The sequence below is a fragment of the Gymnogyps californianus genome, chromosome 6 (assembly GCF_018139145.2).
Source record: "Gymnogyps californianus isolate 813 chromosome 6, ASM1813914v2, whole genome shotgun sequence".
Taxonomy (NCBI): Eukaryota; Metazoa; Chordata; class Aves; order Accipitriformes; family Cathartidae; genus Gymnogyps; species Gymnogyps californianus.
The window spans coordinates 29249223-29262384 of NC_059476.1; the positions used below are offsets into that span (position 1 = coordinate 29249223).

At 42.8% G+C, this 13162-nt stretch overlaps 1 protein-coding gene across 1 annotated transcript; it reads left to right on the plus strand.

Moving 5' to 3' along the window:
- The first annotated feature begins 408 nt into the window (after positions 1–408).
- On the plus strand, positions 409–3768 carry EXOSC3 (exosome component 3). The gene is made up of 4 exons (XM_050899423.1): positions 409–699; positions 808–957; positions 1839–1990; positions 3473–3768. Exons 1-4 carry the CDS (start codon positions 424–426, stop codon positions 3672–3674), a joined length of 780 nt encoding a protein of 259 aa, XP_050755380.1. The 5' UTR covers positions 409–423; the 3' UTR covers positions 3675–3768.
- The last annotated feature ends 9394 nt before the right edge of the window (positions 3769–13162 follow it).

Consider the following 13162-nt stretch of genomic DNA (forward strand, 5'->3'; position numbering starts at 1 on the left):
CTAGCAGAAATGAAAGGCTGCAGAATGAATCCTTTCCAGAATGAAAGACTGCATCGGAGTAATGAAGCGTACAGCTGATAAAACTGACTGTTGAAAGGTAAGAAGCTGGCTTCAGTGTTTCTCACATAACAGGTAGGAAACAGGCGCCGGGAGCAGGTATTACGCTTCTGGCCAGAGAATGTCGCTGGCGCCCTGCGGACACGTTTCACAGGGCGGCAAAGGCGCAGCCGCCTTCACCCCCGGGGCTGAGGGCCCCACCCGCGGGCTGCGGCCGCGGCCGCCCTTTTAACAGCGGCCGGTAGGGGTGCTCCGCCGCCGCTGCCGCCGCCGGAGAGCCGCGGTGCCCGCCTCAGCCCGGCCGCTTCGGCGCCCCCTCCGTCACGCATGCGCGGCCCCCGGCGGCGGTTCTGCGGCTGCGCGGCGATGGCGGCGGGGCGCGGCGCGGCGGCCGAGGCCTGCGTGGGGCAGGTGGTGCTGCCCGGAGACGTGCTGCTCCTCCCCGCCTACCCCGACGAGGACGAGGAGCGGCTGCGGCTGGGCGCCGGCGCGGCCCCGCGGGGCCGGCTGCTCTGCGGGCCGGGCCTGCGGCGGTGCGCGGCCGGGCTGCTGGTGACCAAGTGCGGCCTGCTGCGGCACCGCCAGGCGGGCGGCGGCGCGGCGGCGGGCGGCGCCTACTGGGTGGACTCGCAGCAGAAGCGGGTAGGGGCGCGGAGGGACCGGGTGTGTGCGGGGAGGGGGGGGGGGGGGGGGGGGGGGGGGGGGGCGGGAAGCCGCCGTCTTGTCCGCGCTTGCATAACCCGTTTGCAGTATGTTCCGGTCAGGGGCGACCACGTAATAGGAATAGTGACGGCCAAAGCGGGAGACGTGTTTAAGCTGGACGTCGGTGGGAGCGAGCAGGCTTCTCTGTCCTACTTGGCCTTTGAAGGAGCCACGAAGAGGAACAGGCCGAATGTGCAGGTTAATGCTCTTGTTTGTTGGCAGTAATGCTTTAGCGATGTTGTTTGATGGTGCTTCTATCCTATTCTAGTAGTTTTTCTTAGTAAAATAATTTTATAAGGCACATGTAAAAGGAGGAGTGCAGATTTATTTGCAATAATTTCGCCTTGGCCCTCTTCGGAGGTTTTTGCACGACTAGGCTGTGGGCTTTCTGAGGTTTCTTAAGAGAACATGTAACTAGTGTAGTTTGAGATCTGTCAGATGGCAGGCTTTTCACTTCTTACATTTTAACTTTCCCATAATACTGCCAGCAGTAGATGCAGTTCACGAGTAATGTGCATCCAAGGGGGCATTCTGAAGTTAAGGTTTTAACACAAGCTTTTACGCCCTTTGATACTGATAGAAAACATTTTTTTAATAACACTGTTAAACAGTTGCGTGGCACATGCATGCTACAGCTTCTGCATTCAACTGAAATAACATCAGAATGTAAAAATGGACTGTAAAGAAAACCAAAATAGGTTAGTGTGATGATTTTTTTTTTTTGTTGTCCTGATAAATGATTACAAGAGCAGGTTACTTAGACTTTTAATACCCTCAAAGTCTGAAGAAAGGAATTGATGTTTGGTATTTAAAAAAGAAAAGAGGAATACTCCATGAAATAAAATTCTGTACTTTCTTTATATCTTTTAAATTCCAGTAATGATACAAGATAATTGTTCCTGGAGGATGTTGCCTTTAGTAGAAGAGAAAATGAAAATTCCTATTATACCAGTTTATTTTTCTGTCCCCAATATTTTAAAACTATTTTGTGGCCTCATGAGAGGATCTTTATCAACTGAGTATTTCTTACCAATGTGCAGTATTCTACTACTTTTGCTTTTTGACACTGCTTTGTTTAGGTGGGAGATCTTATTTATGGTCAGTTCCTTGTAGCAAATAAAGACGTGGAACCAGAGATGGTCTGTATAGACAGCAGTGGAAGATCAAGTGGAATGGGAATAATTGGACAAGATGGCTTCCTCTTTAAAGTTTCCTTAGGTCTAATAAGAAAGTAAGTACTAAGAAAAGTAAGTAGTCACTCTAACATGTAATATGGCGGGTAGGATTTGCACAACTGTTTCTTCTGAGGAGTGTGGACAATTTGGTAATCAGTGTGTAATTGTTTTAGTGCATTTATGCCAGTTTTACTGAATGGAGTATGGATATTGACCTAGAAGGAGCATTTTTTTTCCCCCTTAAGAGATTTAGATGCTCTTCTATATGGTGGTGTGTGACCTGTTTAAAAAAAATGATGTGGTTTCCAAGGCAGTATGGAAAATAAAACTAGTGATCTGGGGAAATCAAACATTCAAGCTCGGGTTTCAGGTATGTACCTGCTACCTTGGGGTTTAAAAATTGGAAATGCTGACTGTCCTTTTTCTGCTTAATGGGATAGTGGGGGATGTACATTTGGCTGACAGCTGATTAAAGGGGTCTTTCCACATCAATACACATTATTTTCTGACTTCCAAAGAAAAATAAATTGCATTGAAATAAGGATACAGATAAAAAAATATGTGCGATTTTCATTTAAAACTGACATGTTAATCCAGGAACAGTTTCAAAGCTTTTAAATGTATTGTGAACTTTGGAGTTACTTTCGCTGATGTAAATACAAGATTTTTGTGACTATCAAAGAATACCAGATTAAATGGATAAATGATAGTCAAGTTTTGTCGTTGCTTTTGGGTGGGGGTTTTTGTTTCTTTTTGTTGTTCTTTGGAAAAGTAATCTGGAGATGCAGAGCAGCTATTTCATACCTGGGTTTTTTTAATGATTTGTCTGGTTTACATGTCCCATCAGAAATCAGTGTGAACTGATAAAAATATTTCTGCAGCTATTCTGCTTGTTTTCCAAATTTTGTGTGTATGCAAGTAAAGAAATAACAGTATATTACAAGTAAACTGCCAAATCCTGATATGCTTTTCTTCTCTGAGAAAGCCTGCTGAAGCTTGATTTAATCCTAGATGTATTACAATATTCTTGACACTTTTATTTTTCAGTATGCTGTCACCTAATAAAAACAAAATATTCTATTTACTGCTGTTGTCTCCTGAAGGAGAAGGGAAGGCGTGTTTTGAAGGAGACATCTTTAACTCTGGTGACAAATTTATAAATAGCAGCACTTTAAAAATGTCATTTTGTCAAACAGTGTCACTTTAGAATTTATTAAACCATAGAATTGTCATAAAAGTATCAATTCACTTTAAATTTGTCAGGTATTACTTCTGAATCTAATTAGGAAAAAAAACCCTAAATTCACAAGTGCTGTATTTCTTTAGGTGCATATATTTTTATATGAGGAGAATTAAAAATCTGATACTGTATTGCTATTTTGGATGCATATGCAACTTGATTGTCTTACCTTCTGGTGTTGCTTTAATAGCTCCCATAACACCAGTATTGCGCTTTAGTTATTGATTGATAATAGTGCGGTGTCTGTCAAATGTGAGCACTTACTTGTTCCTCTGACTTTCTTTAATCTTGTTTACAGACTCTTGGCTCCCAAATGTGAAATAATTCAGGAATTGTCACAATTGTACCCGTTTGAGCTGGTGCTGGGAATGAATGGAAGAATATGGGTAAAAGCAAAAACAGTTCAACAGACTTTAATTATAGTAAATATTTTGGAAGCCTGTGAGTATATGACTGCAGAACAGAGAAAACAAGCGCTTGCCAAATTGTCAGGGAATTGATAAGAGAAAACCTTGAGGATTTGTTTGAGATGATTGTAGGGTGTTTTGGTTATTTTTGTGTTAGATTTATATTAAAAGCCATTTTTTAAATGAAGTACTAGACTTTTGTTGTTCTTCAGTTTCCTTTGTCTACTCAGCTTGTTTTTGTCTTGTTTAGGAACTTTGTTTTTACTCCCTTTTGTGATTATGAAACCCTGTTTATGAATTTTCTGACTGATGTGGAGACAGTCTTTAAAAGCTTCCATTAGCTGTGGGTTTTGAGGTGTAACTACATAGTCTTCTGTAAGAAAACTGGTCAGTGTGTGCATATGTTTGCTTTTTTCGTCATTATTACTATTAAAACTTCAAACAACACATGTTTACTTGGGGTAGCAGAAAGTATACTGCAGGTCATTCATTCTGGTCAGGTGCTCTAGTTATACAGTAACAAGAAGTGATTATTTAATATTTTACAAAATTTAGGAATAGAAATGCAGATGGAGAATACCAGAAAATAATTACAGGGTGTAGCCTAAAATAATCATAGGGTGGTTAAGGCAAATGATCAGATAAGACCCAACACATGGTCACAGTGACCTTCCCCCTTTCCCTGAAAGATAACCTGGCTAGTGGTATTAAGGAAATAGTGATTAGGACATAACTTCAGTATGAACATTCAGGAAGCTTGATGGCTCACTGGAGGTAAAAAATATACTTAACAGCAATGCTATTTGAAGTCACTTGCAATTTTTCATAAGTGCTTTTTAACTAGAGGTTAGGTAAAGACCACTGCGGCAATAGCCACATATTTCTCAATCCTAGACATTTTAGATTTATTTTCTTTAGTTGCAGCATGAAGATTCCATATAGCTTTGCTTCATGTTGAACAAAATCAGCGTTTCTGAAAAAAGCTGTATTAAGCTTCATTGTGTAGTAGTTCCTCACATGCATATAGAGGAAATGCTGTCCTAGGAAGGATAAGTTGTCAGTCTATTTTAGTACATCAATAGTTTGTTACTTTTCCTTTGAGAGAGAAGGAGAACCCTGGAGTAATGGAAGGGGAGTTACTGATGCCTGCTTCCCGTGGGAGAAAAGTTTGACTGTAAGTACCCAATGAACTGCGTTGGAGCTGTTTAAGCAGTTATATAGATCTATGATGTTTTGTGATTCTTAAGCTGAATAGTTTGATAGCAATAGTTAAAAGAAATTAGAAAAAATTGACAAATTGGAGTAAGCCTGAATACTATAGTAATTCCAAGTGGAAATAAAATTCTTCATATTTATTCTGTATTTCATCCAAAGTTCAGCCTGTGGTATTTGATGATATGGTTTTCTTTGGCATCTCTCTCATCTAGAAATGGCTTCAATTCAGAGCCACTACTCTGAGTCATCTTTAATATGCTTACCTAGGGCTTCCCCTGATTCAATAAAAACACAACTCTAATGGTTTCCATGTGAGTCTAATGGCTACAATTCAGAATTCTTTCTGGGTTTCACTGGCCTCTCTATTTAGCATTTAGGGTATTGCTCATCTGGCTTGGTACATCTTTAGTCATCTCTTTTCACCTGTCTTCTCCCAGCTGAAGTGACTTTCATTCACATCCCATAAATCTTTTAGGCCTATAATCTATCTCTTACTACCCATGAAAAGCTGTAATTTAATAAGGATTACACTAACTCTGCTTTTCTCCAGTGTGTTTTCAACTTTAGCTAACCAGAACCCCTGCAGGTTGTCTGTTACTAGAACAATAGCTGGCATAAGCAGAAAAGCACTTGCCAAATCATCTCAGGGTGCTAACTTTGTTTTCCATGAATGTTCTTGGATCATAATAGTAAAACCACAGGAATGGGGAATGACGTGGATCATTTCCTGAACAGTTGTGGCTTGACGTGCAGTTAGCCTTACCACACCCCCTTTTACCTGTCTAAGCAACCTCCTTTCCCTCCCAAAAGTCTGAGTTTTAAGCCTAACCTGCAAGGTACATGAACAATCCCTGATCTAAAAATGCTGTTTTGGTAGTGTGACATAGCAAATGGTGACCTTAAAAGTTTTCAACATCATCAGTGCCCTATTTCACACCACCCATTATGCTGTCCCACTGTCAACTGCTTATCATCCAAATGTAACCTTAGTTAAATCAAGAGCAGGAAACAAAATGCATTGAAATTATGCTTGTTTTTAATTTAACAAAACGGTGTATCCACAAAGTACTTGAGTTTTACCCCCTACACAATCATTTTAAGTATGTAGTACACTTAAATTTGTTTCACAGTTTATGTGGTGGCAAAAATGACAGTGGATGTGAGCAAAATGGGTGTGGAGAAAAAAGCTTGAAAGCAAATACATTTCAACATTACTAAAAGAAGGCAATATTGGTGTTTTGGTTTTTTTTCCTTATTTGGAGAAAACAAAACTATCTACATTCCTTAAACCAATTACTAGCTTTGGCAAGCTTTATCTAATGAACAAAATATTCAGGCAAAATTTATACGATGTCTTTGAACTTTTAGTTCTGGCTCAGTGACTAAACCAGTATCACCAAAAAGAGTGATATAGAATGTAACTTGGTTCTAGGAAGAAAGACTGATCATGAGTTAATTATGTATTCTGCTGGAAATGTTACAGGAAGTCCTTCACATTCCCATTAGAGGCACATAAACACATATGTTTCAGGAAATGGAACTTGAAGTGATGCTGTGGACTTGAAGTGTACCTTGCTTAGTAGAATGTCTTTCTGTTGCATTTATCTGCATAACATATGCCCTTGTCAGTTTTAAGTTGTTATTTAGAGTCGTTCATTTCAGATACTTGGTGACTGTGCATTGGGTGCTTTGTTATACTGCTTTTCTTTCAAGTTGTGATGGAAGTTAAGAAGTAAAGATTGCATATGTCAACATGGACACAGTCCCTGTCTGCAGAGATGAGCACAACCCCTTAAAAAGAAAATTCACGGAGAATTAAATGGAAACCATACATTGAAAATATGAAATACGTAGTTTGTGGCCCTTCCTAGGTTGATGCGTTGTATAAAGACCAAGAATAAATGCTAACAAAGTACAGATATGCAGTGTTGAAATTAAGTGTGATAGTAAAACATTTGTATTTTGCTCTAGCAGAAGAAAGTTGCATGGACAAATAGTTCAGTGTAATAAGAGGATTAAGAGCTTAACTCTAAGGCTATGGTTAGAGCGTGGCTGTAGTTCTGCTAGATTAGAAGTTTACTGTGCCCAACTACTCATTATCACCTTACCAGCAGAAGTTGCAGCTGAGGCTTGCTGATGTGTATTTGATTCCTAGCCAAATTCTGTCAAAATGACCCACATTGGCATCAACACTTTTAATAGCAGGGTTATTTTGTTTTTCTAACCCAGATGTTCTTTTAGCAGAAGTGGTCATGGAATTTTTCTCTCAGATTTTAAATATTAAGAGCAGCTCATCTACTACTGGAGAAGCTCAAATTTGTTAGAGAAAGCCCAGTTTTCTTCCTTAGTGCTTGAACAAATAATTCTGAGTAACAGCTAAATCAACCAGTAAATAAACAGGTTATTTTAAACCTTACAAATTGGTCACCTCCAAGCTTTACATACTTATATAAAAAAATATTTATACCAGTTTTTCTAGCTACATACAACCAACTTGGTGAGATATGTGACTGAGTATAGAAACTAGCAGTCTTAAGGACAACGTAGGACACTTTATTTAGTTGTATTAGTAACACAAACAGCTTTGTCCTTACTAATGACTGGTATAGATTGCAAGATGCATGACTACTATTGAAGTCTATAGTAAGGGATTAAGCATGTCAGTTTTGCCCCAACAGCTTGAAAGAGAAATAGCCCAGAAACGTGTTGGGGCCTGGATTTTAATAGAAACTATGTGGTAGTTGTGGGCGGTTAACCAGGACCGCTGCAGAATTACTGGTTTCTTCTGATGTCCTGATCTTGCAGAAGTGCAGTTACTGCCTTGTCAGTGCTGTCAATATGGGTATTTTGGGATGTTCAAGAGCCTGTTTTTGCTTATAGAGCCTGAAACTTGATCACTATTCTAGTGCCTTGTAAAAATAACTTTTTACTAGGCCTCAGCGTCCTACCTAGTATGAGAAAACCTAAAAAATTGGAATAGAATAACAGTATAGGTAGCACTGCAGTAAATGGGACAAAGAAGAACTATAGGCCACCGAGATTCAATTTTGCTTTAATTACACTTACCTGATGAAAAGATATTAAAGACTGAAGGACAGACGGAAGGACAAATGACCTCATCTGCTCTTTCCAAAGGCTTTGGTTATCTATTGTATTGTAAATGGCAGGCTTTTCTGTGAATCAGTGTTTATTGGGCTATTACCAAAAGAGATTTGTATAAGTATCTGTATACCCGTTAAAAAGACTTAGTAATTCTTTCTTCCTGTTCTTGTCCAGATGGAGGGTGTTGCACCAATCTCTTCTTGGTGTTCCAATGTGAACTGCTCACGTGGGTAAAACTGATTTCAAAAGACCTGTAGGTCCTTTGGTTTCTTCTGTACTGCACCCTGATCTTACTTACGATAAATCTAAGATCCTGTGTCCAGGCTGGCTGTAGACAGACTGGTGCTTTTATTCCCTGAGAATCAGGATGAGGTTGAAAACACCACCTCATGAGTACATATCACCGTACCGCCTCCAAACAAGATGGCTTTTGCCTGGTCTAGTTGAAACCTTTGTCAGTCTGCATCTCTGTGGATATGCCTTTAGAAGCACATGGGTGAAAAGTTCAAGCTGTATTTTTGTATACCTGCATCCAATCTTACTGGCTCAATATCGAAAATCTTAATTAGTCTGCAAATCCTTCTACAGACATAGGGCCTAGATCCTGCCTTAGCCCACCACTGTGTTTCCTCGTTGCTTTTGAGATCTCCTGTTTCCTGAGAGAAAAGACTGTTTAACATAAGCTATTTGTCTAACAACGAACACCCTTGGTCTAAAGCTGATCTATAGAAGCATGATCCAACAAGAAACAGAAATAATTAACTTCTGAAATAACACACAGCTTTGTCATTCTGTACATGAATTGAAAGTTTCGTAATGCTAGATCATGTTTTAGCATAGATACTGATACAGTGCGTGCTGGGTGACTTATGCACAGGCATGCTAGGGAAATTTAATTAACTGATATACAAGCAGTTTGCAGCCTGATACTCTTCATTCAGTGTAACTGCCATAAAACTGAACTATGAAAGCAGGAAGAGAAGGGCTCAATGCGCTTTTTAAGAACACTATTCAAAACCTGAGAACTAGAAGATTAAATGCTGGTACCTGTTGGTCTGTGAAATGTTCTTTTTGTGTGTGTTAGGGACTTTATTATTCTCTTGTTTTTTTAACAGGAAAAATGTGTGCATAACATCTGAATAGGCGTATGGAAAAACTAAACTATTCTAGATCAATCATAATATGATTTTATCAAGAGGGAAAAACAAAACCAAAGTCATCAAATTCCCATTCAGCTTTCCTGCCAAAATCTCACTACCTTTCTAAAGCAGTGAAGGCAAAGGTAGTCTAATAAGGACAAAGTAATTGTTGCTGCAACCCCACTTATGCAACACAGTAGTCTTTCGTGGAAAGCAAGCCTTTGTGGAGACCTAGGCAGAGAAGGTTAGATTCCAGTATTTTCATGACACCATTTTTCTTTGATTTCTGCATCTACTGGAAGTGTGCATACATTTAAGGTACTTCACTGCTTTGTAAAGTAGGAAGCTATTCTGGGATAGAATGCAGATGTGCGGGCTCAGATTTTTTTGCATTTTTCCTTTTTACAATAGGGACAAATGAAGTCAGTCACTTCTGTCATTAACTGCTTATTGTTCTTGCCTGATGCCTTGTCATGGACTCCTACTCAGAGCAAAGAATAAACAAAAAGATGTTTTCATCTTGTGATAGGTTTGTTTTTTTTTTTTTTCCCCCCCCTTAAGGAATATTGGCTACCTTTGAATTGTGAAGGCCAGCTGCCAGATTGTTAGAGGTGTAACGTGCAGAAGTATCATTAAGAAAAGGTTGGGTTTTTGTTTTGTGTGCTTACCATGGCAAAAAAATAATGGAGCTGCAATTCTCCATTGCCAAATGTTGACAGCTGGAGCCCCAGCCATTATAAAATTCAGAAGAAAGGAATGTTGATAGCCTGCAGAAATTAGGGTTTTAATTACGTGATGATGGCTGACAAAATTTGTCAGTCATTTTTTTTGTCATAATGTTTTTCTGAAGATTGCTGTGTCACAGTGGCAAAGATACATTCTAATGCTGATTGCATTTCAAAACCAGTGAGAAAGCCACTTCAGCAGATTGTGTTTGGTGTTGACAGAGAACCTTCCCACACTGGTTAAGGAGAAAAAGTAGAGATATGTGGTTTCATGTATTTCCAAGGAAAAAAAGCAGCCCCAAACCCTACAGTCCTCCCAGATTCCCTAGCTCTTTCAGTTAGTCTGGTAATGCTCTTTCTGCCATGAAGTTTCCTTAGGTTATGTTTTAGTTGCTGGTAAGTCTGAGTGACTTCAGTGCTTTTTATAATCCATTTGATTTCTAAAAGCATGTGCGTAGATAAAAGCATAGCTACGACAATTTTGGGCAAAAAGACCCAGAATCTTTTCCCTGCAACTGCCTGAGACCGTGCCATTCTGACATGTACTAAGCAGCGTGATGCAACGGGGCTCTGTCTTGCAAAACTGTCCCAGATTGCTGTCCCGCAGCGCAGGGCTGCTGCGCTCTCCTGCGGGAGCAGAGCAGTGTGGTCAGGGAGCAGCCAGCCTCTGGGAAGCGGTGTGGTCTTGTGCTCAAAGGGGTCTGCCGGGGTGCCCAGGCAGGCTTCCAGGTGATGTTTTCTGGTGCATCCCAGCACACGTGGCATGCTGCTTCCAGTTTGACCTGTGGTAGATCAGAACCGCAACGCTGTAGTTGCTTCCAGTTAGCAGAGAAGTTGTTTTGTGGTGAGATTCCTCAAAAAAACAAGCTCTGTGCTAAACAGAAACGGTAAATAAGGGGTAAACTGAGCAGGTCTAACCAGAGTGGCTGGTGACTCCCAGTTAAGAGAGAGATAAGAAAAGGCCATTTGGTCTAGGTAAGTTTGGGACATGCTGAAAACCAGTGGCGCTCGGTTGTTTGGAATGTAGACTCTCTGGTACCATCAAAGAGGTTATGTTCATTCTGTGCTGCTGTTGTGTTACCGAGCAGACTGGGCTGTCATTGCTACTACCCTTTTTTGTTTGGTGTTTGGTATTTTAAGTGTCAGGTTAACAGGAGACCTCAGGAAACGGTCCCAAGGTAGTGAAGACGAGTCCTCTGAGTTTCTGGCTGGAGCAGTGCCTATGACCACAAGCAACTGAAGAGCGCGTTTGTTAAATGATGTTGTGACGTGTTATTGGCTGGCTTATCTGAGCAAGTATATTCTTGAATGTAATATATATATATATATAAAAAAGCATTTTAAGTGCCCCATTAATCAGGCTACTTGAATGATAAGCTCACTGCATTCTCGGACTTAAGTCGTTACGGGTTTGGGTTTTTTTTGCCTAAATGTATTTAAGCACTGTATCTTATATTTCGCTTCCTTCTTTGCTTAGCCAGAAGCTAAAAAAAAATCCTAGTGAGGGGAAAATGGGCCCCGGGAGGGAACAGAAGGTTTTTATTCATTCCACTTCGTAACGGCGGGGATAATCCCTCTCAGCGCAGCAGCTCTGCTGAACCCCCTGCAGCGCACGGCGCAGAGCCTCGGGGACGCTGGTCCCAGGAGCACCCAGCGCCGCCGGGCTCGGCAAGGCGCCGCCGATCCCCGCTGCGCGGCGGGGCGCGGTGCCTGAGCGGAGGGCACCGGGGGCGGTGCCTGCGCGCCGCCCGGCCGCACGTGCCTTGCGGCGGCGGGGCCGGGAGCGGCGGCGCGGTGCGCTGCGGCGCGGCAGTGTGAGTGCGGGGTCGCGGGGCGGGCGGGCGCGCGGGGGGCGCCCGGTGGGGCGGGGCGCGGGAACGGCCGCCGCACCGGCCGCGGGGAGCGGGCTGTCCCCGCAGCGCCGCCGGGCCTGCGCCGCCTCCCCCCGGCCTGCTGCCCCGGCCCGGCCTGCCCTGCCCGGCGGCCGGCTCTGCTGCCCGTCCCCGCTCTTCTGTGTGGCAGCCGCAGTGCGTGCCGGCGGGGCTGGCCCTGCTACTGCAGCGGGGAAGAGGCGGCAGCGGTTACTGACGTTTGAGAAGTGAGGGGCTGGGGTGGCCGTGCGAGCAACGGCGGAGCCGCGGGCCGCGCAGGACACGCGTGAGGGGCGCTGCGGGCTGAGGTCCCCTCCCGCCCTCCGCTGAACGGCCGTGATGGCCTGCTGCTCTCGCCATCCGTGCTCGGCTGCTTCCCCCGATGTCTTGAGGTCTGAAATTCTGCTTACGCCTGTCCTTGTGATTTAATGTTTTGATGGATACCTGCTCTCTTACGTAACTTAACGTGGGTATAAGTAGGCACAGCAAGACCAGTGAAAGACAGACAAACACCGTGCTTCGTTTCTCGTGTCATTCCTGATGCGTTGGTTTGGTCTCGGGTGCGATCGCACTGCTCAAACTCAAGGAATCCACTGAATGCACCTTCAGGCTGCTTGAAGTACCAGCTTGCAGTCCTCCTAGCCTTCTCTTCTAGAACCACAGGGACAATTTCCCCATCAGACTTGGTTCACAGCAGACAACAGAAAGGGTAACTAGGTTGTGGGGAAATTGTTCTCAGCTGGATGTATCTACAGAGACTAATCTGTTACAGCCTTATTTATGCATAGAGCCCCCCGTGCCCTATGCGTTGGAGTTGAAACATACATTGATTATCTTGTATTTTTGCTTTTAGTAACAAATAATTTTGCTGTTAGGAATTGTGTAATGTGAGGAATGTGAAAGTTAAAATACAAGCAAGGCCTAAGACTCCAAAAAGGTGGAAAAATAATTCTTTAATTTAAGCTTGAATCTGCAGGAGTTATGGCTGACTTGGAACAGGAGGGACCACTTGCTGCCTAGCAGGTTGCTGTGTTTTTGGTAAACACTGATTTGCATTATTAGTGGGTCTGTTGGTATTCCTCTTCTTCCCCCACCTCTGCAGACTGTCACAGCATGCAGCTTTCCTGCTGTGGATCCCCAGCAGACCCAGCAGTGAGTTTAGCCTGTATTATCTTCATGTAAGTACTTTTTGCAGTTCTGTGCTCCAAGTACTTCCTCCCCTTTCCGTGGTATCTCCATTTTGCTGATTGAGCAGAGATTTGAATTTCCCCATATATGGTATCTAGCTGCCTGTTCCCTCTGAATACACCTAGAGAGTTGGAAGATTGCCAAAGTGGTGTGCCAGAGCTCTTTGTTTGCCCTTGCTCAAAAGAGAAGGGTTGTTGAGATGTTGGGTTTCTTTAAAACAGCCTCAGAATGGGGGAGGTTATTTGGTCTAACAACTAACTTTGTTTCAAAGGAAGGAGTACGGTTTGCTTGTTTGACACAGCAGCTTTCTCTTCAGCTAGAGCCAAGCGTAGCGTTGTACT